Here is a 24,561-nt window from a genome sequence, read left to right as displayed (position 1 = left end):
TGACTATCCTTCGTATGATTCGCAGGTGTAACTAGTTCCGTAAAGTGAGCCAATGGGCACATAGACGGGTCTGGGCATTACTGTCTGGTTAGACAGCTGTCAAATCTGTCCCCGCCCCTTCATAGTGCGTCATACCAGCTGGTCCCGAGAATGCGGTGTCATGGCGACCCTCATGGAGCGCCTGGCTTTCCTTCAGAAAGTAAGATTCAGAATGATCTAATGTCATGGCTGCCGTTCGACCCAGTGTATTACACGTATTGTTTTCACGTTAACATTTATATGTGGGCACACAGCATATTCCGGTGCATGTTTTAGCTGCTAATGCAAAGCTAACTGGTCCACCTCTCGGTCTGTCCTCTGTCCGGACGGCATGTGTTTTTATCCCCACACCCTGGTATCTAATAAAATGTACACATTCTGTCGTAACTAGTCAGTGTGAACGGGGCTTCACCCTATGAAAGCACAAGCTAGTTAAAGTCTGCTTTTATGCACTTTGGGGTGTACATTTCGTTGTTTTTGTTTCTTGTATGTTAGTTAGCGTAGGTAAACACGATGAACTGATTTAGCTATTAGCATGAATAAAGTTAGCTTCGCCACGTTTATTTATTTGCCTTTGGTCATCGATCACAATCTTGTTTATTATGGAGTGGTGGGTAAATTGCTAGGTAACTGCCACCGCTGACTCCCTCCACGTGACGAGCCGGATAGCCTACTCTGCGAGCTAGCAGTCCTGTCAGACAATGCAATGTGGGTGCAGATGATGTCCCTCCAGATGTTAGAGCGTGCTCAATCAGATGTCCCCGCGCCTAAAGCATGTCTTACTCCCAGGTACCCATTCTAATGAAAGCCACAGCAGATGACGAAACACCTTGCCCTGGTTACCTGTTTGAAGAAATCGGCAGTATCCTTTTGCTGTTCCTCCGTTTACTTATGTATTTATTTGGATGATTAGCTGGCTCTTTTACTTTTTCTCTTGAACACTGACTGGTCGTATGTAACATTTTGTATCATAGTATATAAGTGCCATATTGAAGTATAAGACTGAATTTTCTGATTTACGGGGTGACGGGTAAACTTTTGCGTGGATTTACGTGGCAGTGCAACAGAACGGTTAGGGAGCTAACCGTTGTTTACAGACGGAAGTTACCCTGTTATGTGTCCTTTACACCCCTGCAACACCAGAAATTTCCCATGACTCAGTGGGGTGGTGCCAGTGCTTGCTGGAGTACCTGCTGGACCGTCTGCAGGGAGATTCATGCCATGTCAAACTGAAGGTAGGGACGGGTGGTCTACTGTATGGAGGGGTGGGTCTGTACTTTACGGAGGGGTGAGTCTGTACTGTATGGAGGGGTGGGTCTGTACTTTACGAAGGGGTGAGTCTGTACTGTATGGAGGGGTGGGTCTGTACTGTACGAAGGGGTGAGTCTAATGTACAGAGGGTTAGGTCTGTACTGTATGGAGGGGTGGGTCTGTAATGTACAGAGGGTTAGGTCTGTACTGTATGGACGGGTGGTCTGTACTGTATGGAGGGGTGAGTCTGTACTGTAAGAGGGTTGGGTCTGTACTGTACGGAGGGGTGAGTCTGTACTGTACAGAGGGTTGGGTCTGTACTGTACGGAGGGGTGGGTCTGTACTTTACGAAGGGGTGGGTCTGTAATGTACAGAGGGTTGGGTCTGTACTGTATGGAGGGGTGGGTCTTTACTTTACGAAGGGGTGGGTCTGTAATGTACAGAGGGTTGGGTCTGTACTGTATGGAGGGGTGAGTCTGTACTGTACGGAGGGGTGGGTCTGTACTGTACGAAGGGGTGAGTCTGTAATGTACAAGGGATGGGTCTGTACTGTATGGAGGGGTGGGTCTGTACTGTAAGGGGGGCTGGGTCTGTACTGTACAGAGGGGTAGGTCTGTACTGTAGAAGGGATGGGTCTGTACTGTATGGATACAGAGAAGGGGGTGCGTGATTGGGAGGACTGGACTGTCAAAATTAAGTTTGTAATTGGCTGCTTTGTGTCACTTTCTCTCTCTCTCTCCCCCTCTCGATCTTTCTTTTACTTTTTTCTCTTCCCCTCCCTCCCTCCCTCCTTCCCTCCCATTTTTCTCTCTCTCTCTTTCTCTCTCTCTCCTTCCTCTCCCCTCCTCTCTCTCTCTCTCTCTCCCTTCCCCCCAGGTTCTGAAGATCCTGCTTCACCTGTGCGGTCACGGTTCGCACCACTTCCTGACTGAGCTGCGCCGGAATGCCACCTTCATCCAGGAAGTGACAGGTGAGACTGCGACTCACAGCTTTGCCCTAGACTGTGACTCATGGCTGTGCTGTAGACTGTGACTCACAGCTGTGCTGTAGACTGTGACTCATGGCTGTGCTACTGTAGACTGTGACTCATGGCTGTACTGTAGACTGTGACTCACGGCAGTGCTGCTGTAGACTGTGACTCATGGCTGTGCTGTAGACTGTGACTCATGGCTGTACTGTAGACTGTGACTCATGGCTGTGTAGCTGTACTAGGCTGACTGTAGACTGTGACTCATGGCTGTGCTGCTGTAAGTGACTCTGTGACTCACTGGACATGGCTGCTGTAGACTGTGACTCATGGCTTGCTGCTGTAGACTGTGACTCATGGCTGTTGCTGTAAACTGTGACTCATGGCTTGTGCTGTAGACTGTGACTCATGGCTGTGCTGCTTGTGATTGTGACTCACTGGCTGTGCTGCTGTGACTGTGACTCACGGCTGTGCTGTAGACTGTGACTCACGGCAGTGCTGCTGTAGACTGTGACTCATGGCTGTGCTGTAGACTGTGACTCATGGCTGTACTGTAGACTGTGACTCATGGCTGTGCTGCTGTAGACTGTGACTCATGGCTGTGCTGCTGTAGATTGTGACTCACAGCTGTGCCGTAGACTGTGACTCATGGCTGTGCTGCTGTGGACTGTGACTCATGGCTGTGCTGTAGACTGTGACTCATGGCTGTGCTGCTGTAGACTGTGACTCATGGCTGTGCTGTAGACTGCGACTCACAGCTGTGCTGTAGACTGTGACTCATGGCTGTGCTGCTATGGACTGTGACTCTTGGCTGTGCTGTAGATTGTGACTCATGGCTGTGCTGCTGTAGATTGTGACTCATGGCTGTGCTGCTGTAGACTGTGACTCATGGCTGTGCTGTAGACTGTGACTCATGGCTGTGCTGCTGTAGACTGTGACTCATGGCTGTGCTGTAGACTGTGACTCATGGCTGTGCTGCTGTAGACTGTGACTCATGGCTGTGCTGCTGTAGACTGTGACTCATGGCTGTGCTGTAGACTGTGACTCATGGCTGTGCTGCTGTAGACTGTGACTCATGGCTGTACTGTAGACTGTGACTCATGGCTGTGCTGCTGTAGACTGTGCCTCATGGCTGTGCTGTAGATTGTGACTCATGGCTGTGCTCCCCCAGTGTACAGCGGCCCCCCTGACCCCATCCACGGTACCACCCTGTATCAGAAGGTCCGAGCTGCAGCACAGGTGAGTGTGAGCACTGATATGCAGTGAGTTACATACTGTGCTGTACCTGTGTTGTGTTATTCGTTTTATTTGCATTTACATGTTTTCCCATGAAGGCCTTGGAGTTTTCTCTGGATAAGAGCATTTGACGAGTCAGTCAATCTGATTAATTAATTTCCAATACTATGTAATATGTAAGTGATCAATGTGTAACACTGACAATTGTTAAATGGAAATATCATTATATGATTTAATGTGATTTTCCCATTATAAGATAATAGGAAACATGCAGTGTAATTAATAGTTCATATTTAATACTTTTGTGAATTGCTCCTGCTAAGGGATTGTAATGTAGTTTAATAATAAATGTTCTGCCTCTCCTTCAGGACCTGGCCTGTCAGCTCTTTACTGATACAGTGTTACCCCAACCTGCCCTGTCCCCGGTCAGCACTGCTCCCCCTGCCCTGGGTAAGAGTGTGTGCGTGCGTGTGTGCGTGAGTGAGTGTGCGCGTGCGTGCGTGTGTGAGTGTGCGCGTGCATGCATACGCGTGTGTGTGTGAGTGTGCGCTTGCATGCATACGTGTGTGCATGCGTGCAAGTGTGAATGCATGTGTGCGTGTGTCTGTGTGTCTGGCAGTGAGAGGGATCTATCCATGTGCCTGACTCAGTGACCCAGGGTTCTGTTCTTATTGCACCTTACTGGACCTTTGTAGCTGCCCAATGACCTTCGGTACGCACTTATTGTACGTCATTTTGGATAAAAGCCTCTGTCAAATAGATGTAATGTAATGTAAGGTAATGTACAGTTTAATGTCATGTAATTTAATGTAAGGTAGTGTAATTTAATGTGATGTAATGTAATGGAATGTATTGTAATGTTAGGTAGTGTAATGTAATTGAATGTAAGGTAATGTAATGTAATGTAAGGTAGTGTAATGTAATGTGATGTAATGTGATGTAATGTAAGGTAGTGTAATGTAATGTAATGTAATGTAATGTGATATAATGTAAGGTAGTGTAATGTAATGTGATATAATGTAAGGTAATGTAAAGGTAGTGTAATGTAATGTGATATAATGTAAGGTAATGTAAGGTAGTGTAAGGTAGTGTAATGTAATGTTATATAATGTAAGGTAGTGTAAGGTAGTGTAATGTAATGTTATATAATGTAAGGTAATGTAAGGTAGTGTAATGTAATGTGATATAATGTAAGGTAATGTAAGGTAGTGTAATGTAATGTGATATAATGTAAGGTAATGTAAGGTAATGTAAGGTAGTGTAATGTAATGTGATATAATGTAAGGTAATGTAAGGTAGTGTAAGGTAGTGTAATGTAATGTGATATAATGTAAGGTAGTGTAATGTAATGTGATATAATGTAAGGTAATGTAAGGTAGTGTAATGTAATGTGATATAATGTAAGGTAGTGTAATGTAATGTGATATAATGTAAGGTAATATAAGGTAGTGTAAGGTAGTGTAATGTAATGTGATATAATGTAAGGTAGTGTAATGTAATGTGATATAATGTAAGGTAATGTAAGGTAATGTAAGGTAGTGTAATGTAATGTAAGGTAATGTAAGGTAATGTGATATAATGTAAGGTAATGTAAGGTAGTGTAAGGTAGTGTAATGTAATGTGATATAATGTAAGGTAATGTAAGGTAGTGTAAGGTAGTGTAATGTAATGTGATATAATGTAAGGTAGTGTAAGGTGGTAATGATATAATGTAAGTATGTAAGGTAATGTAAGGTAGTTGTAATGGTATATAATGTAAGGTAGTGTAAGTAGTGTAATGTAATGTATATAATGTAAGGTAGTGTAAGGTAGTGTAATGTAAGTTAATGTAAGTGTATGTAAGGTAGTGTAATGTAATTTTATATAATGTAAGGTATGTAAGGTAGTGTAATGATGTAATATGAGTATAATGTAAGGTAGTGTAATGTAATGTGATATAATGTAAGGTAGTGTAAGGTAGTGTAATGTAATGTTATATAATGTAAGGTAGTGTAAGGTAGTGTAATGTAATGTTATATAATGTAAGGTAATGTAAGGTAGTGTAATGTAATGTTATATAATGTAAGGTGATGTTCTGACTTAGTGCTCCTGTCTTGATGTCCTGCAGGAATGGGCTCGGAGTCTGTGATCAGATCTGGCATGCAGGGATTCGGTTATAGCCCCAGAAAACACACCTCCGGTACAGTGTGTGTCTGTGTGTGTGTGTGTTCGCGCATGCGCAAATGTGTGTGTGAGTGTGAGTGAGTGTAAGTGTGAGTGTGAGCGAGTGTGTGTGTGCGTGTGTGTGTGTGTGTGTGTGTGTGTGTGAGTGTGAGTGTGTGTGAGTGTGTGTGTGTGTTTGTGTGTGCATGTCTGTGTGTGTGTGTGCAAGGGTGTGTGTGTGAGAGCGTAAGTGAGTGTAAGTGTGAGTGTAAGTGTGAGTGTGTGTGAGCATGTGTGTGTGTGTGTGAGTGAGTGTAAGTGTGAGTGTGTGTGTGTGTGTGCGTATGTGTGTGTGTGTGTGTGTGCAAGGGTGTGTGTGTGTGTGTGCATGTGTGTGTGTGAGTGTGTGTGTGTGATTGTCCTGTCAGTGGTGGGGGTGGGGGGGGGGGCACATGGGCTATGTGTGATGTCACTTCCTGCCCTGCAGGTGGGGGCACTCTGCTGGACAGGATCCAGAAGGCTGCAGAGGTGGTGGCCAGCGCTGTGCTCCCTCCCACTGAACAGCAGGGCATCCGTCTCCACGACAACCACTATCGTGCGGTGATGGCACCCTCTGCTGCCGTGGAGGTGGCAGTGCCTGCGTGCTCCTACAACCTGCCTTCTCATGGGCTCAAAGGTGATCACAAACACCTGCTGCTCACACACCTGCACTGTGGGGAGTCTGATTTGCCTTGTAATTTGGTTCATGAGTTATATGTGAGATATCACTGAGCTATTGGTGAGTTATATGTGAGAAATCACTGAGCTATTGGTGAGTTATATGTGAGAAATCACTGAGCTATTGGTGAGTTATATGTGAGAAATCACTGAGCTATTGGTGAGTTATATGTGAGAAATCACTGAGCTATTGGTGAGTTATATGTGAGAAATCACTGAGCTATAGGTGAATCATCGTGAGCTGTAGGCTGCGTACATGGGGGGTGGGCTGACTCTGACAGGCCCCCCTGGTGCCCCCTTCCCTCCCCACAGCCGAGCAGCGGAGTCCAGGCCAGGTGGGCGGCGGCTGGGAGGAGACTGACAGCGGGCACAGCTCCCATGATTCCTCTCAGGAGAACGGCAACGCCAGCCGGGCATCGGGGACGGACAGCCAGTCTGGAGCCAGCCGGGAGAGCGGCGACCTGTCGGAACGGTGAGCCTGAGCTGGGTGGTAGGAAATCAGCCTGAGCTGTGGGATAGGAAATCATCCTGGGCTGTGCGATAGGAAATAAGCCTGTGCTGTGTGTGATAAGAAATCAGCCTGTGCTGTGTGTGATAAGAAATCAGCCTGTGCTGTGTGTGATAAGAAATCAGACTGTGCTGTGTGTGAGAGGAAATCAGCCTGTGCTGTGTGTGAGAGGAAATCAGACTGTGCTGTGTGTGAGAGGAAATCAGCCTGTGCGGTGTGTGATGGGAAATCAGCCTGTGCTGTGTGATTGAAAATCAACCTGAGCTGTGTGTGATTGAAAATCAGCCTGGGCTGTATGATTGAAAATCAGCCTGGGCTGTGTGATAGGAAAGCAGCCTGTGCTGTGTGATAGGAAATCACACTGTGCTGTGTGCGATAGGAAAGAAGCCTGGGCTGTGTGATAGGAAATCATCCTGAGCTGTGTGTGTGGTGTACAGTGTGCCTCTCAGTGACTGTGTACTGGGTCTGGGCATCTTGCAGTGTGTCTGTGTGTCTGGTCGCAGTTTTTTCTCAGTCATTAGTAGAGCGGCGGACTACTTGGCTACCTCTATGTGTAATGTCAAAGCGCCTGTCTAGTTCACAGGTGTGGTATCTGTCTCCCCTTCACTCACCTGTCCCCGCCCTTCTGTGTCTGTAGGGTGGAAGCCATGCACCTTGGAGACTGTTGCCAGGAGACCATGCTTATCAGCAGCCTGACTGACGGCCCCAAGGTCTTCCTGTCCAGGGAGGAAGCGCAGCGCTTCATCAAAGAGTCAGTGTGTGGCGCCTTCCTGCTGCAGCTCATGCGTGTGCCTGCTGTTTCTTAGCAACTGTTTTTCCCACAATGCATCTGTTCTGTCCCAGGTGCTCCATACTCAACTGTGAGGTGGTGGTGGAACTCCTCTGTCGCAAGCTTCAGGACCCCACACACACTGCCCAAATGGTACAGTCCTGCATCCCACACCCACAGTCCTGCCACTTACACACACACACTGCCCAACTGGTACCGTCCTGCCACTTATACATACCCACACTGCCCAAATGGTACAGTCCTGCCACTTACACACACACGCACTGTCCGAATGATACAGTCCTGCCTCCATTGCACCAGTACTACTGCAGAAGTTACACTTGGTCTAACTGCAGTTTTCACATGTTGTTGTTCTGTCCACCAGAGGGCGCTCTCTGCCATTGCCTGTCTGATGTCATCTGACCTGCTGTCTCTGGATCACATATTTGGGGTGACCCACAAGCACCTGGGACACCTGAGCAAAGGCCCCCCGGGGCCAGCGGCCAACAAGGCCACCAAGGTGAGCTCACCTGCCGAAGAGATCAGACGCTGCCTGTTTCCCTGACGACAGTAACACCTTCCTCTACCAGAGCCTTTTCCTGTGGTCTGAAAATGTGTTTTTGATATCTAGTCAATCAACTTACATTTTTTAAAAAGAATCAGAACCCAAGACAGTGAGGAAAGAGAGGGCATGTGTAGCTGACCTATGACCTTTGACCCCTGTGTTTTCCCAGCTCCTGAGGCAGTTTGAGGCTCTGATGGGAACCCAGGTGGGCGTGGCCCGAGTGGGCGTGGCAGGGGCTGGGCCCCTCCCTCTGGACTCTGCCTCCAAGCTCCCAGACGGGGGTGTGTCACTCGCTGCTGCCAGCAGGGGGGGCCCTGCACTGGGCTCAGCTCCGGGTGAGGCTCCCAATCCCAAACCCGCCCGCCAGGTCGACCCCCCGTCAGTGTCAGAGGCGGGGTGGGGGCCTGTTACCACAGAGAGCAGTACCGTGGAGACGCCAATCCTTTACCATGGTGAAGAGGAGGGTGGGGGACAGGCGGAGTCTTCCTCAGACTGGCACACCCACACGGACACTCGGCCATCTTTGTTCAGCGGAATGCAGCTACTGAGGCCCAAACCTGTCTGTGCCAGCGCCACGCCCACTCTGCCGGACGGGGCTGCCCCGCCCACTCTGCCGGACAGGGCTGCCACGCCCACTCTGACTGACAGGGCTGCCCCGCCCACTCTGACTGACAGGGCTGCCACGCCCACTCTGCCGGACAGGGCTGCCACGCCCACTCTGACTGACGGGGCTGCCACGCCCACTCTGCCGGACAGGGCTGCCACGCCCACTCTTCCAGACAGGGCTGCCACGCCCACTCTGCCGGACAGGGCTGCCCCGCCCACTCTGCCTGACAGGGCTGCCACGCCCACTCTGACTGACAGGGTTGCCCCGCCCACTCTGGTGGACAGGGCCGTGGCCATGGAAAGCGACTCAAACACAGACCCCCCCAGAGAGACACGCCCACCCCATGATCCGCCCCCCTCGGCCCCCCCAGAACAACGCTCTGCCTTCTCCTTCCTCAATGTCTGACCTGCCCCCAGCCCCCCCCCACCCCAAACCTGATGATGATAATGGTGGTGGGGATTCTGATGATGATAGAGATGATGATGGTGGTGCTGTGGGTTGTGGTGATGATGATGATGGTGGTGGTGGTGTTAGCATTTTGTAAATGAGGTGCCTGGTGCTGGAGACCCACAGAGTGGGTTTTGTCTTAACCCTAAACGTAGTCCAGCCCCAGGTCAGGTGATGCGATTGGCCAGTTAAAGCAGCTGATTGTACAGAAGCAGGCCTGCTTTCACAAGCGGACATATTCTATATTGCGGGACTGAAGGGGGGAGGGGAGGGGGGGGAGGGAGAGGGGGAGAGATGGAGAGAAAAATGGAGGAAGATAGAGGGAGGGATGGAGAGAGGGGAGAGATGAATGAACAGATGGGGCAGGAATGGAGAGAGAAATGTATACGGGGAGAGGGATGGAGAAAGAGAGGGATGGATTACGTCTCTGCAGACCTCCAGCACAGCCCCTCTTTGGAACTGGTAATTCCACATTCTGTCCACCAGATGGCAGTCTTTCACTCAGATCGTCCAGGCGTGTAGCAGTAAAGGACTCTGTCCCCTCAGTGGGTATTTTTATCCTTTTCTTCCCCCTCAGGGTTGGGTTTAGTCAGCTGATTCACAGCTGAACTGTGATTGGTTGTTGGGGGGCAGACATTTGTTGGACTTCAATGCCTTAGTCACCCCAGGACCTTCCACATCGACGCCTGTATTCATAAAGCATCTCGGACTGGGACCGTTGGTCCAGGTTAGCCTTTAGCGCATAAAGGATAAGGTCAGGATGCAAGTCTAATCATAGATCAGTGCTCCTACTCTGATATGCTGGAGAAACAGGCTCTCCTCTCATTTAAACTGCTGGGTTTGTTTACGCACTTGAGTATTTCATCTTTATGCACTTAAAGGTCTTCCACTCCGAGTGTTCACTATAGCGACTGGTTCTTTGGAACACAGAAGACACTACGCGTCTGTCGATGGGTCACTTTTTATTCTTTGGAACTTTATTTTATGGTTACTAGAAAAACAGCCATTTGGAAACAGTTTTTTTGTTCTCGAATGCGTTGATGATTCAGGATGAAGATTTCTATAATCGTATTAAATGATTTGCCAAAGTTCTGTCTTGGTGGCTGAATGAGTGATGTGGAGTGAAAAGTGTCAGTTTCTGTGTGCAGGTCTTGCATTCAGGTGTAATAACACACTCCTGTCCACCCATGTTACTGGGATGCAGGTAAGAGAAAACCCCTCTAGCCTGACCACTAAAAACACGGGCCTTCTGCAAAACCTGGCACACACACATGCACACACACATGACCACACACACACACACACATACACACACACACACGTGTGCAAGCACACACACACATACATGCCCACACGCGCACACACACGCCTACACGCACACACACATGCACACATACACACACACACACACATACACACACACACACACACATACACACACGCGTACACAATGCGCACACACACATGCATGAGGTTAGTCATCGCATAAGTATTTCTCGTCTTGGCTTGTGGTAAATCACACAGGTATTTCTCATCTTGGCTTGTGGTAAATCACACAGGTATTTCTCACCTGTATGGTTTATTATTACCTCACACAAAGATTAGCACCAATAAAGTGCCACTAATTAATCTTCCACTAAAATGTCAGAGACATTGGTACTACAGAAATTTGCAGAAAAAATTATTCCCTTTTCCCACATTTTCTTTGGGGGCCTTGATGCTGTGCCCAATGCATGATGGGATACCAGAGGCCTAATTAAACTGTGGCTGTTCATACAGACAGTGTAGTGCAGTCTGACTGGAGACACTTCTACTTCCTATAGATCTGAGACCATAATTCTTCGTATGGATCTGTGTGTGTGTGTGCATGTATGCATGTGTGTTTGTTGTGTGTGTGTGTCTGTGCGCATGCATGCATGTTTGTGTGTGTGTGTGTGTGTGTGTGTGGTAGCAGTGCACGCGTGTCTGGTGAAATGATTACAGTGAGAGAAACATATGTAGTACTAAACTGAGCAGTTAAAAATGGAAAAGCAACTACACAATTAAAAAAACAACACTTTAATATTCAAATGCAAGAGGTGAAATTTTTAAAAATGGAAACTCTACTGAGCCTGAATGTACAGTTCCACATACAAAAACAAGGATGGTGTTCAAGTCTTTCTTTTGTTAGCTGTGCAAGTATTTGGACCACAGTGTCCGGAGAGGGCCAACAGCACTGACCAGGGGGAGGTGAGCCCAGGAGGAGGAGGGGCCCAGGAGGAGGAGGGGCCCAGGAGAAAGAGGGGCCCAGGAGGAGGTGAGCCCAGGAGGAGGAGGGGCCCAGGAGGAGGTGAGCCCAGGAGGAGGTGAGCCCAGGAGGTGATCCCAGGAGGAGGTAAGGCTCAGGAGGAGGTGGGGCTCAGGTAGAGATAAGCCTAAACAGGAGTGACCACTCCCAGAGAGGTCAAAGGTCAGCTCTTTATGGGTGGAGCCTCAGTTCAGTGTTTAGGGCTGGGATTGGAACATTAAGTGAGCGAAGCTTGGCCAAGCAGCGAATGGGCATTGGTTATCAGAGCACGTATTCTTCAATGAGAAACCCCAAATCCCAACCCTTCTGCACACATGCTCTCTCTCTCTCTCTCTCTCTCTCTCTCTCTCTCTCTCACACACACACACATACACACACATGTGTATGACATTGGCTGGCATGTGCAGGAGTCTGGGAGAGAAAACAGGATTTTTCTGGATCCCATCCCATCCCAGAATGCACCACTGCACTGTACCCTGAATCTGGGCATCTGTGACATCACAGTGAAGACGTGACCATGAGTATTACTGGAAAGCCATCGATGCCAAAATATCTTAAAATATGTCTCATCAATTATTTTTGACCTGTTCACATTATTGCTTGCGTCAACACACTTAAAAGCACCTCAGCCAATACCAATGTAGAAATTGTGTGTAGATTGGCATCAAGGCATGTGTCACGGCTATGACATTTCCGGAGCGTGTTTCTGTCCTGTGTTAGTTACGTTCAAGAGATTGTGATGTACCCCTTAACATAAGCTCTCCTTGCCTTTCCATACATCTTAATCACCTCAAAACATCAGATTTTAGCACATCCAAAATGAATGTGTGAACATCAAAAATGGATGTGTTCATTTGTTCGTTTACATGGCAGTTTTTTCAATTTCAACAGGTCAAATATGACTGTGATCAGGCATATTTTTCAAGATGTTCAAGATGGCATTGTTGGCTGTCCATACATAAGCCTTCATGAGCTCAATTCTAGAGTTCCACTATGACATCACAGTGGATCCCAACTCCAGAGTTCCACTATGACATCACTGTGGACCTCTACAGCCTTCAGTCTAAGAGTGGTTCAAACATTCATGGTGGTTATTCCTAAACTTTTATAAACAAATTTAAGCCAGCAACTACATTTTTAAATCCTTCATATTTAGCATAGGTCAGGGATACTCAAATCAGTAGTACTGCTGGATTTATCTTATGCCTGATAGTCCATAGTCCAATATTGTCACTGATTGGCCAGATAATACTCAGTTAGTGCGTCAGGTTTTAAATCAGTCCCTGCTTAGAGGGGAGGAATGAAAACCAGCAGTACTACTGGTCCTGAGGGCCAGATTTGAGTATCCCCGGCATAAGAGGCTTTGGTGTATGCAGGGCAACTGAAACGTTTCACTAATAAATGCATGATGGTCATACGCGTTCGGTTTTTACAGACACGTGTGCTTGTGCTCTTCCAGTTTATTTTAGCACCTGCTGCAATAATGCCTGAATCACAGTGTCCCAGAATGAACGGCAGAGGGAAAGTGTGCCCCTGCTGGTTAAAGTGCCACATGCCCCAATGGTCAAGAGCAGCAGGGATCCCCAGCCACTCTAGCTCCCTCTACAGGACAGAGAAGGAGACACTCAACGTGGCTGACCCTGTTTGGCATTAACACAGAAATAACTGAGCCATTCGACCACCCTCAGGACACACAGACAGCCGACTGTGTACTGAATCTGAGTCCTCATACAATATAAACACACCTGTGAGTGAGGGATACCTCGTCCTCTCCCATTGGCCAAATGATGCCCAAATCCTCTCCTATTGGCCGAGTAATGCCCAGATCATCTCCCATTGGCCAAGTAATACCCAGATGCTCTCCCATTGGCTGAGTAATGCCCAGCTCCTCTCCTATTGGCCGAGTAATGTCCAGATTCTCTCCTATTGGCCGAGCAATGCCCAGATCCTCTCCCACTGGCCGAGTAATGACCAGATCCTCTCCTATTGGCTCGAGTAATGCCCAGATTCTCTCCTATGGGCCTAGTAATGCCCAGATCCTGTCTTATTGGCCGAGTAATGCCCAGATTCTCTCCTATTGGCCAAGTGATGCCACCAATGCCACTTGCCTTTATTTCTGAACTCTCTAACCCTCTAAATCAAATTCACTGCAAGACAAAAATGTTTTCAAGCTGGGTTTTACAGACAACAAATAAAACTGAGCTGGACAAACAAAATTATAATAACTCAAAGGGGTGAAGGGGTGTGAAAGACTGCGCATGTTTGAATATTAATTATTGCACACACAAGACCCACCCAACAGTTCTGATTGACAGAATTAGCACCCAATGAGAGTTCACCATGCTGCAAATTTACACAACCCGACTCACAGATGAACTGAGAAAACCAGACAAGCTGAGAGGACACTGTAGTGATGAGCGGTGGACAGGAAGTCATTATGATGGGCACAGGAAGTTGTGGAGAGGAGGGCGGGGGCGGCGTGAGGGGGTGGGGTGGGGTGGGTTGTGGTGCGAGGGCGGGGCGGGGTCATGTGGCGTGGGCGTGGCTCCGAGTCTGCAGGCTGCTGAAGTGCGCCTCCCGCAGGATGCGGTTGATGTGGTTGTAGGAGGCGCCCAGGTTGGACTGGCCAATGGGGCCCCACTCCTCTGGCAACGGGGCGGGGTTAGTGGGGCTTGGGCTGGAATGGCTTCGCCCCCCGATATCTGCACCTTGGACTGTGCTGCCCCCTGCTGGCCATTCAGGGCTACTGACAGCACTGCTGTCACTGCTGGAGGACTGGACGGGGGGAGAGAGAGAGAGGGAGAGGGAGATGGAGAAAGGGAGGGAAAGATAAAAAGAGAGAGAGAGGAAGAGGAGGGCAACCACGGGGTTTATTTTCATTTATGCAATGAGTAAATATACACAGCTAATGTATGCAGGGTGGTTTACAGAAATGTGCAAATACATCTCACAGCTTACATACATCTCACAGCTTACAAGCAGTCCACTTACACAGCTGCATATTTCACTGAACTGGTGTTGATGGGTGCAATGGAAGATTCCCAGCTGTGAGCTGAACCTGCAGTCTCTGAGATACAGGCCCAGTTAGCACTATGCTACACTGGAGTTACAGGCCCAGTTAGCACTATGCTACACTGGAATTACAGGCCCAGTTAGCTCTATGCTACATGGAGTTACAGGCTCAGTTAGCACTATGTTACACTGGAGTTACAGGCCCAGTTAGCTCTATGCTACACTGGAGTTACAGGCCCAGTTAGCACTATGCTACACTGGAATTACAGGCTCAGTTAGCACTACGCCACACTGGAGTTACAGGCCCAGATAGCACTATGCTACACGGGAGTTACAGGCCCAGTTAGCACTTTGCTACACTAGAGTTACAGGCCCAGTTAGCACTATGCTGCACTGGAGATACAGGCCCAGTTAGCACTATGCTACACTGGAATTACAGGCTCAGTTAGCACTATGCTACACTGGAATTACAGGCCCAGTTAGCATTATGCTACATGGGAGTTAAAGGCCCAGTTAGCACTATGCCTGTAATGGAGTTGCAGACCCAGTTAGCACTATGCTGCACTGGAGATACAGGCCCAGTTAGCACTATGCTACACTGGAATTACAGGCTCAGTTAGCACTATGCTACACTGGAATTACAGGCCCAGTTAGCACTATGCTACACTGGAGTTACAGGCCCAGTTAGCACTATGCTACACTGGAGTTACAGGTCCAGTTAGCTCTATGCTACACGGGAGTTACAGGCCCAGTTAGCTCTATACTACACGGGAGTTACAGGCCCTATGCTACATTGGACTTACAGGCTCAGTTAGCACTATGCTACACTGGAGTTGCAGACCCAGTTAGCACTATACTACACTGGACTTACAGGCTCAGTTAGCACTATGCTACACTGGAGTTGCAGACCCAGTTAGCACTATGCTACACTGGAATTACAGGCTCAGTTAGCACTATGCTACACTGGAATTACAGTCTCAGTTAGCACTATGCTACACTGCTGCTCGTGCAGTTAATTTTCCTGTGGGGGCAGAAATGCACTCTGTTCCATGCAGACAGACTCTAAAAATCCCCGCCACTAAGTGACTCTGGATCGGACACTCCACGAAAACCTCTGCTGTAGTGTGCTCATTTTTGCAGGGCGAACTTTGGGCTGGGAGCCTTTTAATCCACTACAGTCTGAGAACCAGTCTAACCACCACAAACCCTGGCATGACATGGCATGGAGGACGGAGTGTGGCACAGTGGGTAAGGAACTGCGCTTGTAACCGAAAGGTCGTAGGTTCGAATCCCGGGTAAGGACACTGCCGTTGTACCCTTGAGCAAGGTACTTAACCTGCATTGCTTCAGTATATATCCAGCTGTATAAATGGATACAATGTAAAGTGCTATGTAAAAAGTTGTGTAAGTCGCTCTGGATAAGAGCGTCTGCTAAATGCCTGTAATGTAATGTAATGACATGCCAAGCATTTCACAGCTTTAAAAAATCTTAGACCCACCCGAGACGTGGCCTCCCCTTGTTACCACACATCTTTGAGTGGGACATTGACATAAGGCGGATAATTCACCAATGGGGGTTCAGAACCTCAGAGTTAGGGGATCAGACCCTCAGAATTTGGTATTCAGAACATCAGAGTTTGGGGATCCAAACTTCAGAATTTGGCTACATGGGCACAGGGGGTGGCAGTACAGGGGGGGAAATTGGGTACACCATTTGGGTACACTCACCTCTGAGTCCCACACCTCACGTCCCAGCTCAGCCAGCTCGGACTGGCCTCCACCTGACCTCTTGGCAGAGGGTGGGACCTGTCCGTCTTCACTCCCACAGCTCAGCCGGCGCTTCCTATTGGAAAGAGAGGACAGGGGGCGTGGTCACAAAGTGTCTCTGTGTCCTTCTGTCTTAGCTGGGGAAGCAGCTCCCTTATTCTTCACCTCAGTTATGAACAGTGGTGGCCGAAGGCCAGCTAACCACCGTTAACAGGACGACTGAGTCACTGGAAACCGGAAAGCTATTTTTACACGCACCGTTAATCCCACGTCACTAAGCTCACCCACAAGTACACAGCGCTACACAGCGACCAGAACGTCTGCACGCGCGGCACTCACCTTAACGCCATGTAGCCAGATATGGTGTTGACTCCTTTAATTATGCCTTGTCAGGATCTGCATTTTCTACCGCTAAAACTCAGTCCCTATTAGAACCACACGAATAAACCCAAAACCAAATGTTATGGAATTTGAATATGCAATCAATGTAGAAATACGAAAGCAAGCTGACCAGTGCGTGCGCAGCAGCCGTGAAACCACAGCGTGTAGGGGCCGCTGCGTCAGGCAAACTCACAGAAAACCTTAAGGTACAGTTAAACACAAAAGCGTGAGATCGTGGTATCTTAGCAACATGACACACAATGTGGCTGATTTTAACGTACAGTACCAACCTAATTCAATGTCAATGCCGCTGTCCAACCGAGATATCGAGTCTAAATGACGGGTCAGAGAGAAGAGCCCGGTCGCCATGGATAGCGATCTGAGAGCGCAACGATCAGAAACGCGTTTCCATGCAGCAGGGTAGCTGTACTGAATAACCGCTGCCAAAAAGCACTTACAAAAACAGACACTGGCGTGCCTTAGCCAGCGAGCTGCAGTGTAACTACCTGTATATTAAGCGGTATTTTACATTACCCACCCAAGTGAAAGCAAAGAAACCCACCTGCTTTCGGTTAACATCTGAAGAACCGGCGAGTTAACGTTGCTGTCACATCGAAGTTACAGGCGCGCTCAGCTGTCAAAACCCAGCTTTTCTGGGAGGCGGTCCTTTCCGCACCTCCAGGCGAAATCGATCCTGATTCACCGTTAAAGCCACGAGCCACATGCACAGGCTACATCCCAACACATCATTACACAGTGCTAATGAAATACATTAAGTGGCTTTGGTAGGTCATCTCATATTGTCAGAAAAACGTGAACTGATATGCTGCCATGCTAAATCAATGTTATGTTTGCACAGTTCCACGGACAGACTTATCAGCTTGTTAGTTTAGTAACTAGCTAGTTAGCTATCTATTCTAGCTACCCAAAAGGGCGCGGATTAGCGTGATTTGACAGCACGAATAAAATAAAGCCCTGTAATCGTGACGGAAACCGATATGATCTTCAGTACCTTCAAATTTTATATAAAACATAAACCATCTGACAACCTGCTATTTTACAAGAGGTTGCTACCGCCGCATTAGAACACTAGTCTCAAGAAACAGGTGTTATCGATAACCAGTTGCCTGACTTCGTTAACTTTATTAGCTATTTTTAATCATTTACAAACTAAAGTCCAATCAGGTACGAAGAAGAACAACATATTTGGCCGTTCTGTATATCTACAGCCAAATTAAAACCAATGTTATTAGGTGGAAACCTGATGACTAGATGCAGACTAAGACCATAAAAAGTTATTAACCTTTATCCGACTCGTAGTACAAAACTATCTGACTTAGTTTAAATAACGTTAACCGCAGCCGTAACGTAACGTCGCTGGAAGCGGACTAATTTTTCCCGCCTCGGCCTGATATCATTTTAACCGTCACCGACCACATAATTCGCAATAATTCACAACTGTAATCGGTCATGGAAATACGCCCTTATCACTGTTAGCAGGCACGTCAAGCCCTCGTATGGGGGTCGTGTGTGTAGTGCGTTCCCAAACCCCGTCTCTCCACCAGAGACTGCTCACAGCAGCGCTTGCGCCGTTAGAACCGAAAGCAGGCGCGACACAGACACCTAAATTACCAAAATGACCAAACTTTTACGGTAGACCACCCGGAGCCACGTATACGTTAACTACCAAAAGTACACATTGTTTATAAATGATATGCTATTTCATTTAATGTGGACATTCTTTGTTCAGGGCAGTCAGGCATTTGTTTACGCTACCTCTCGATGGGGCCTTTGCGTTACATAGCTGTCTTGGCAAGAAAAGTCACAATATGTGCGCACATGGTTTGTAGTTAGTGCACCACTGTTGTTTGTATATGATTGTGTAATTATATAAGACAATTTAAGTCAAGCCATCTGACGACCTGGTTGCAACCTTTTAAGAATCTTAATACCCAGAACCAGGAGTAGACAGCGTGTAGATAGCATTCTAGCGAGATAAACTAGCATTAACCTTACAGGAGTGAATTCACTGAGTAGGTTAATAAACAAGACGGCAGTGCCCTCCGGCTGCATACACTTGTATATATTTTATAAACCTGGGCGCAACGCCCAGACTTCTTTCCAGTAAAAAGTAGGAATATTTGAATACCTTCTTTTGATTGGCTAGCTGTTACTTATGAGTCCAGGTAGGTACAATATTTGCAGGTTACATATTGCTACAGTAAACTAAACATGTGTTATGTGTACTTGCTCATTTGAATGAGAAGAGAGTAACGGTACTAGTCGTACTGCCTTCTAGGCCTGTAGGCTGTTTAGGGACGATACTCCTATCGTCGTTTACATTAGCTGCTATTTATTGCTATTCTAAAAAACGACAGTGGTTCACCAGTAAAATAATGGTATTTAGTTTTTTTTTTTGTTTTGTTTTAAAGAGGATGCTTGTATTGCTTATCTGTGCAGTATTTATTTAGTTTAATTGTTTAACAGTGTTATTGCAATCACATTTAAAGTGTTAAATATTTTTTGTCTTTGAATAGGGGAAGATAATTAAATTGATTGAGATGGTGCAAAATATACCTAGTGCCTGTTGTCAATCTGCGGCCATTTTGTTTTTCTCTCTTTGGTAATCAGATGAGCGGTCAGAAAAGGGTCCAACGGAAACATGCCCGTTTTGTGGCCGTTCTTTCAAGAGGCTGAAATCACACATTACTCACTGCAAAATGGCACCCGTTACCAAGGCTACAAAAACCCCTGAATGGCTGAGCGCCGTTCCTTCAGCTCCGGGGCAGAACTCGGCCAAGAAGCCCGGGAAGCTGCCCGCCAAACGGGAGGGGCAGGCAGGCGGTACCCCGGACAGGACGGCGGCCGACGCCCGGCCTGGAGCGGCCGGCCTGGGGGAGAGGGTGAAGGCACGCCCAAATAAGAAGAGCCCCAAGGCGCAGGACGTCCCTCCTGGCAGCGGCGTGAAGGTCAAGGTCAAAGGTCAGGAGCAGAACCGCAGGGGAGCGGAAGGGGCGGAGCCTCAGAGAGGGCGGGCCCCCCCGGTCGAGCACCCGCATGTCCGAGGCGCCACGTTCGCCCCGTCCGAACTGGCAGGAAAGAGACCCGGTCCCATTACCACGGCAGCGGGGGGCCCTGGCTCCTACGCAGAAACCCCTAAAGCCCCACTTCCTGCCCCCAGCAAAGCCGCTACGCCAGGGCGGGAGTCGTCCCCTGCGAAGCCGCCGATCAAACCGAAAGCTCCCGAATCACAGGGGAGCCGCGGCTCGGCGCAGTTCCCTGCGCTGCCTGGAGGAGGCGCCACGGCCCAGAGCTCATCCAGGGATCCGTTTGTGGCCCGAATACAGGTGGCGGAGGGCGCCCTCCGCAGGCCGCCCCGTGCCAGGACCAGGTTCTGGGAGGACGTCCCGAGTGCTGATCAGCTGACTCTGAGAACGGGGAGCAGCAGCGGCCGGGGCTGGACCAAGACAAGCGTGTGGGAGCACATTAAAGAGGGGTTCTCCTGCAGGAGCCCCGCCCCTGCTCCTAAAACCCCTGCCCCCAGTCACACCCCCATCCACACCACCCCCGGTGCCCCTGGCCCCAGCCACACCTCCAGCCACACCAGCCCCGCCCCCGCCCTTGGTGCCTCTGCCCCCGCCCCCAGCCACACCCCCACGTTAGCCTCCGCTCAGGACAGAGAAATCGCCAGGCTGCCCACGTTAGCCTCCGCTCAGGACAGAGAAATCGCCAGGCTGCCCACGTTAACCCCCACTCAGGAAAGAGGAACCGCCAGGCTGCCCGCGTTAACCGCCACTCAGGAAAGAGAAACCGCCAGGCTGCCCACGTTAACCGCCACTCAGGACAGAGGAACCGCCAGGCTGGGTGTTGGTGGTGGGTCTCTGGCAGGGAGCCACGCCCCCCCCAGGGGCGTAGAGCGGAGGGCGGGCAGAGGAATCCGCTGCCCCCTCGGACTGGAGGGGACGCCAGAACTAGCAGCAGCCTATGAGGGGATAGGCCTCTCCATGCTTCCAGTGCGCTCCCTCGCACACACTGAGCACGTGCAGCAGAAGGCCCTGCCCACCCAGCTCCCAGCACTAGGAAGTCAAGGTACAGAGCATGCAATTTTGGGCATGTTGCCGAGGTTACGGAGAGCTGGAACGTCCTGTCTTTGGGCAGGAGTGGGATTTCCCAAACTGCCCTAACCCCGCACTTGCTTAACTTAAGGTTATCTTAAGGTGTAAGGTTATCTTTACTGAACATTCTAATGCTGATGTCACAATCATTGCTGGTAACTGAAAGAAATGGAGTTCTAGAACTCTGACTTAGAATTTTGAAACAAAACATTCCAAAAAAACTACTATTCAAAGGGTTAAGGAGTCGTCAGCTTCTGTGGCCCACTTTTTATTAAACTGTATGTGTGTGTGTGTGTGTGCAGGGTCTCTTACTGACCGCGTGCTGATGGAGGTGCGGTTGGCAGAGCTCCCTGCATGGTTTACCTCTCGATCCCTCCTGACCCCCAGAGAGGCAGTGGCTGCTGTGCACAGAGGTGAGTTTCCTCCTAATCACATGACCCAGGAATGTTTCCCTGTGCTGCACTCCTCCTTGATCACATGACCTAGGAAATGCTCCCAGTGCTGCACTCCTCCCTAATCACATGACCCAGGATTGTTACCCTGTGCTGCACTCTTCCCTAATCACATGACCAGGAATGTTTCCCTGTGCTGCACTCCTCCCTAATCACATGACCCAGGAAGCTCTCCCTGTGCTGCACTCCTCCCTAATCACATGACCCAGGAAGCTCTCCCCATGCTGCACACCTCCCTAATCACATGACCCAGGAAGCTCTCCCCATGCTGCACACCTCCCTAATCACATGACCCAGGAAGCTCTCCCCATGCTGCACACCTCCCTAATCACATGACCCAGGATTGTTACCCTGTGCTGCACTCTTCCCTAATCACATGACCAGGAATGTTTCCCTGTGCTGCACTCCTCCCTAATCACATGACCCAGGAAGCTCTCCCTGTGCTGCACTCCTCCCTAATCACATGACCCAGGAAGCTCTCCCCATGCTGCACACCTCCCTAATCACATGACCCAGGAAGCTCTCCCCATGCTGCACACCTCCCTAATCACATGACCCAGGAAGCTCTCCCCATGTTGCACTTCTCCCTAATCACATGACTCACAAATGTTTCCCTGTGCTGCACTTGTCCCTAATCACATGACCCAGGAAGCTCTTCCTGTTCTGCACTCTGTACACTGACACGCTGGTGTCTGCTGGTAACCTTGCAGGGTGGAGGAGGTACTACGGGAAGTACATTGACGTTCGGAGGGGCGGGGTCGGAGGCGTGGCCATGCTGCTGGCCGGCTACTGTGTGCTGAGCTACCTCTGGAGTTACCCCCACCTGAGTGAGTCTGGCTGACCTTTGACCTCTTGCCTGTGACACCTACTCTCTCTGCTTCTGCAGTACTGTGGCCTGCTGTTTAACTCCCAGAGCTAACTCATTACCAGGCATGCTGGTGTGGGTGAGGGCGGTGATGATGTCACGTCTCTGTTGATGTTTGCTGACTGTGTAACTTCCTATCTCCTCATGACCAGAGCGGGACCGCTGGAGGAAGTACCACTAGCCTCAGAAGCGGAAGTGGATCCCTAATCAACCTCCAGAATGTGTGGATATGGATTCTGCCAGCTTTATGAATGTGTGTGAATGTGTAGATATGGATTCTACCAGCTTTATGAATGTGTGGATATGGATTCTGCCAGCTTTATGAATGTGTGGATATGGATTCTACCAGCTTTATGAATGTGTGGATATGGATTCTACCAGCTTTATGAATGTGAGGTGTTCCGTATATATGTGGATAGATCTACCAGTTTATGAATGTTGTGAATGTGTGGATATGGATTTACAGCTTATGAATGTGTGGATATGGATTCTACCAGCTATATGAATGTGTGGATATAGATTGTAACAGCTTTATGAATGTGTGCGAATGTGTGGATATAGATTGTAACAGCTTTATGAATGTGTGTGAATGTGTGGATATAGATTCTAACAGCTCTGTGAATGTGTAAATGTGTGGATATAGATTGTAGCAGCTGGGCTCAGCTCTAATTCTCTGTCTTAGAGAAACAGGGCTGAACTCTGTTTGGATATCTTAGGTACAGGACCAGGGCTGGGCTCTGATTGGCTGTCCTATGAATGGTCTCTATGGAGCACCACACTCTCTTTTCAACTGTAATAAACAACCACACAGGATGCCTTTTTATTCAGCCATCGCTGCACTACAAACAGTAATCCATAGTACAACACAATTTCTGACTGGCTCGGCAACGGCAACAGGGCTGAGCTCTGATTCGCTGCCCTGGCTACAGGTAGAAAGCTGAGCTCTGATGTGTTGTCCAGACTACAGGAAGAAAGCTGAGCTCTGATTCGCTGTCCTGGCTAGAGGAAGAAAGTTGAGCTGTGATTCGCTGTCCTGGCTGGAACAACACTGCTTTAATCATAGGCCTTGTGATTACCATACAGTTCCTAAATACAGTAGCTATTGCCATGCATAACCAAACAGCCCAGCAGGAGTCACCAGGGAGCACTTGTAGCTCCAAACTTTTTTAGCTCTGTACCTAAGTTGATATATAGTGTGCATGTAATCATGTTTTTGATAACTGATACTATGAAGGCAATAAATGAGATTATGCCCTACAGCTTTCAATTTCTTTGAGAGATATAACACTATATATATATATATATATATATATATCCTGTTTGTCATCAGTGATTGTATATGTTTTCCTGATTGTCAGACGTAGGCCTATAAGAGGTTTTCAGAACTAATGCTGGATTTATTAAGCTCCCCATTGGGGAAATAATGTTTGACCCATAACTGCTGTCAACTTGTATACAGTTGAAGTCGGAAGTTTACATGCACTTAGGTTGAAGTCATTAAAACTCATTTTTAACCACTCCACAGATTTTGTGTTAGCAAAATATAGTGTTGGCAAGTCAGTTAGGACATTACTTTGTGCATGACACAAGTAATTTTTCCAATAATTGTTTACAGACAGATTATTTCACTTTTAATTCACTATATCACAATTCCAGTGGGTCAGAAGTTTACTAAGTTGACTGTGCCTTTAAACAGCTTGGAAAATTCCAGAAAATTATGTCATGGCTTTAGAAACTTCTGATAGGCTAATTGACATTATTTAAGTCGATTGGAGGTCTACCTGTGGATGTATTTTAAGGCCTACCTTCAAACTCAGTGCCTGTTTGCTTGACATCATGGGAAAATCAAAAGAAATCAGCCAAGACCTCAGAAAGAAAATTGTGGACCTCCACAAGTCTGGTTCATCCTTGGGAGCAATTTCCAAGGTACCATGTTTGTCTGTACAAACAATAGTACACAAGAATAAACACCATGGGACCACGCAGCCGTCATACCGCTCAGGAAGGAGACGCGTTCTGTCTCCCATAGAGATGAACGTGCTTTGGTGCGAAAAGTGCAAATCAATCGCAGAACAACAGCGAAGGACCTTGGGGAGATGCTGGAGGGAACAGGTACAAAAGTATCTATATCCACAGTAAAACAAGTTCTATATCGACATTACCTGAAAGGCTGCTCAGCAAGGAAGAAGCCACTACTCCAAAACCGCCATAAAAAAGCCAGACTACAGTTTGCAACTGCACATGGAGAGAAAGATCTTACTTTTTGGAGAAATGTCCTCTAGTCTGATGAAACAAAAATGGAACTTTTGGCCATAATGACCATTGTTATGTTTGGAGGAAAAAGGGTGAGGCTTGCAAGCCAAAGAACACCATCCCAACCGTGAAGCACGGGGGTGACAGCATTATGTTGTGGGGGTGCTTTGCTGCAGGAGGG

General features: G+C 48.3%; 3 protein-coding genes across 5 annotated transcripts; 2 read left to right on the top strand and 1 right to left on the bottom strand.

Moving 5' to 3' along the window:
• The first annotated feature begins 26 nt into the window (after window positions 1–26).
• On the top strand, window positions 27–10,336 carry tepsin (TEPSIN adaptor related protein complex 4 accessory protein). Its single transcript, XM_064324997.1, has 13 exons — window positions 27–199; window positions 829–901; window positions 1,183–1,274; window positions 2,167–2,260; window positions 3,429–3,496; window positions 3,862–3,943; window positions 5,601–5,672; window positions 6,123–6,311; window positions 6,665–6,824; window positions 7,498–7,611; window positions 7,704–7,782; window positions 8,015–8,149; window positions 8,364–10,336. Exons 1-13 carry the CDS (start codon window positions 161–163, stop codon window positions 9,204–9,206), a joined length of 2,040 nt encoding a protein of 679 aa, XP_064181067.1. The 5' UTR covers window positions 27–160; the 3' UTR covers window positions 9,207–10,336.
• A 954-nt stretch (window positions 10,337–11,290) lies between these two features.
• On the bottom strand, window positions 11,291–18,282 carry si:dkey-21c1.1 (uncharacterized protein LOC100150256 homolog). Of its 3 annotated transcripts, none has more exons than XM_064325099.1 (4): window positions 17,258–18,282; window positions 16,654–16,739; window positions 16,276–16,390; window positions 11,291–14,310 (listed from the first exon to the last, which is right to left on the bottom strand). In XM_064325099.1, exons 2-4 carry the CDS (start codon window positions 16,662–16,664, stop codon window positions 14,062–14,064), a joined length of 375 nt encoding a protein of 124 aa, XP_064181169.1. In that variant the 5' UTR covers window positions 16,665–16,739; window positions 17,258–18,282; the 3' UTR covers window positions 11,291–14,061. The 3 variants fall into 3 exon arrangements, with proteins under 3 accessions (XP_064181169.1, XP_064181170.1, XP_064181168.1); XM_064325100.1 differs by lacking the exon at window positions 17,258–18,282 and adding an exon at window positions 16,986–17,251; XM_064325098.1 differs by lacking the exon at window positions 16,654–16,739.
• Window positions 18,283–18,459: 177 nt separating this feature from the next.
• Window positions 18,460–23,384, top strand: si:dkey-21c1.4 (mitochondrial nucleoid-associated protein 1). Its single transcript, XM_064325033.1, has 6 exons — window positions 18,460–18,881; window positions 19,327–20,784; window positions 21,113–21,223; window positions 21,973–22,089; window positions 22,280–22,530; window positions 22,689–23,384. The coding sequence occupies exons 1-5, from the start codon at window positions 18,872–18,874 to the stop codon at window positions 22,306–22,308; spliced, it is 1,725 nt and encodes a 574-aa protein (XP_064181103.1). The 5' UTR covers window positions 18,460–18,871; the 3' UTR covers window positions 22,309–22,530; window positions 22,689–23,384.
• Window positions 23,385–24,561: the final 1,177 nt, after the last annotated feature.

The sequence above is a fragment of the Anguilla rostrata genome, chromosome 2 (assembly GCF_018555375.3).
Source record: "Anguilla rostrata isolate EN2019 chromosome 2, ASM1855537v3, whole genome shotgun sequence".
NCBI lineage: Eukaryota > Metazoa > Chordata > Actinopteri > Anguilliformes > Anguillidae > Anguilla > Anguilla rostrata.
The sequence above is the reverse complement of the archived record's forward strand: the minus strand, read 5'-3'. Positions and strand labels throughout refer to the sequence as shown.

What these genes read in the sequence shown, in the direction of transcription:
- si:dkey-21c1.4 (XM_064325033.1), top strand. An exon ending in CCCAGCACTAGGAAGTCAAG is followed by an intron (nt 20,785 to 21,112) that starts GTACAGAGCATG and finishes GTGTGTGTGCAG; the next exon opens with GGTCTCTTACTGACCGCGTG. An exon ending in CTGGAGTTACCCCCACCTGA is followed by an intron (nt 22,090 to 22,279) that starts GTGAGTCTGGCT and finishes CCTCATGACCAG; the next exon opens with AGCGGGACCGCTGGAGGAAG.
- tepsin (XM_064324997.1), top strand. Translation starts at nt 161, where the DNA reads ATGGCGACCCTCATGGAGCGCCTGGCTTTCCTTCAGAAA. An exon ending in AGGTCCGAGCTGCAGCACAG is followed by an intron (nt 3,497 to 3,861) that starts GTGAGTGTGAGC and finishes CCTCTCCTTCAG; the next exon opens with GACCTGGCCTGTCAGCTCTT. An exon ending in CGGCCAACAAGGCCACCAAG is followed by an intron (nt 8,150 to 8,363) that starts GTGAGCTCACCT and finishes GTGTTTTCCCAG; the next exon opens with CTCCTGAGGCAGTTTGAGGC.
- si:dkey-21c1.1 (XM_064325098.1), bottom strand. An exon ending in GTGAGGTGTGGGACTCAGAG is followed by an intron (nt 14,311 to 16,275) that starts GTGAGTGTACCC and finishes CCCCCCGTCCAG; the next exon opens with TCCTCCAGCAGTGACAGCAG.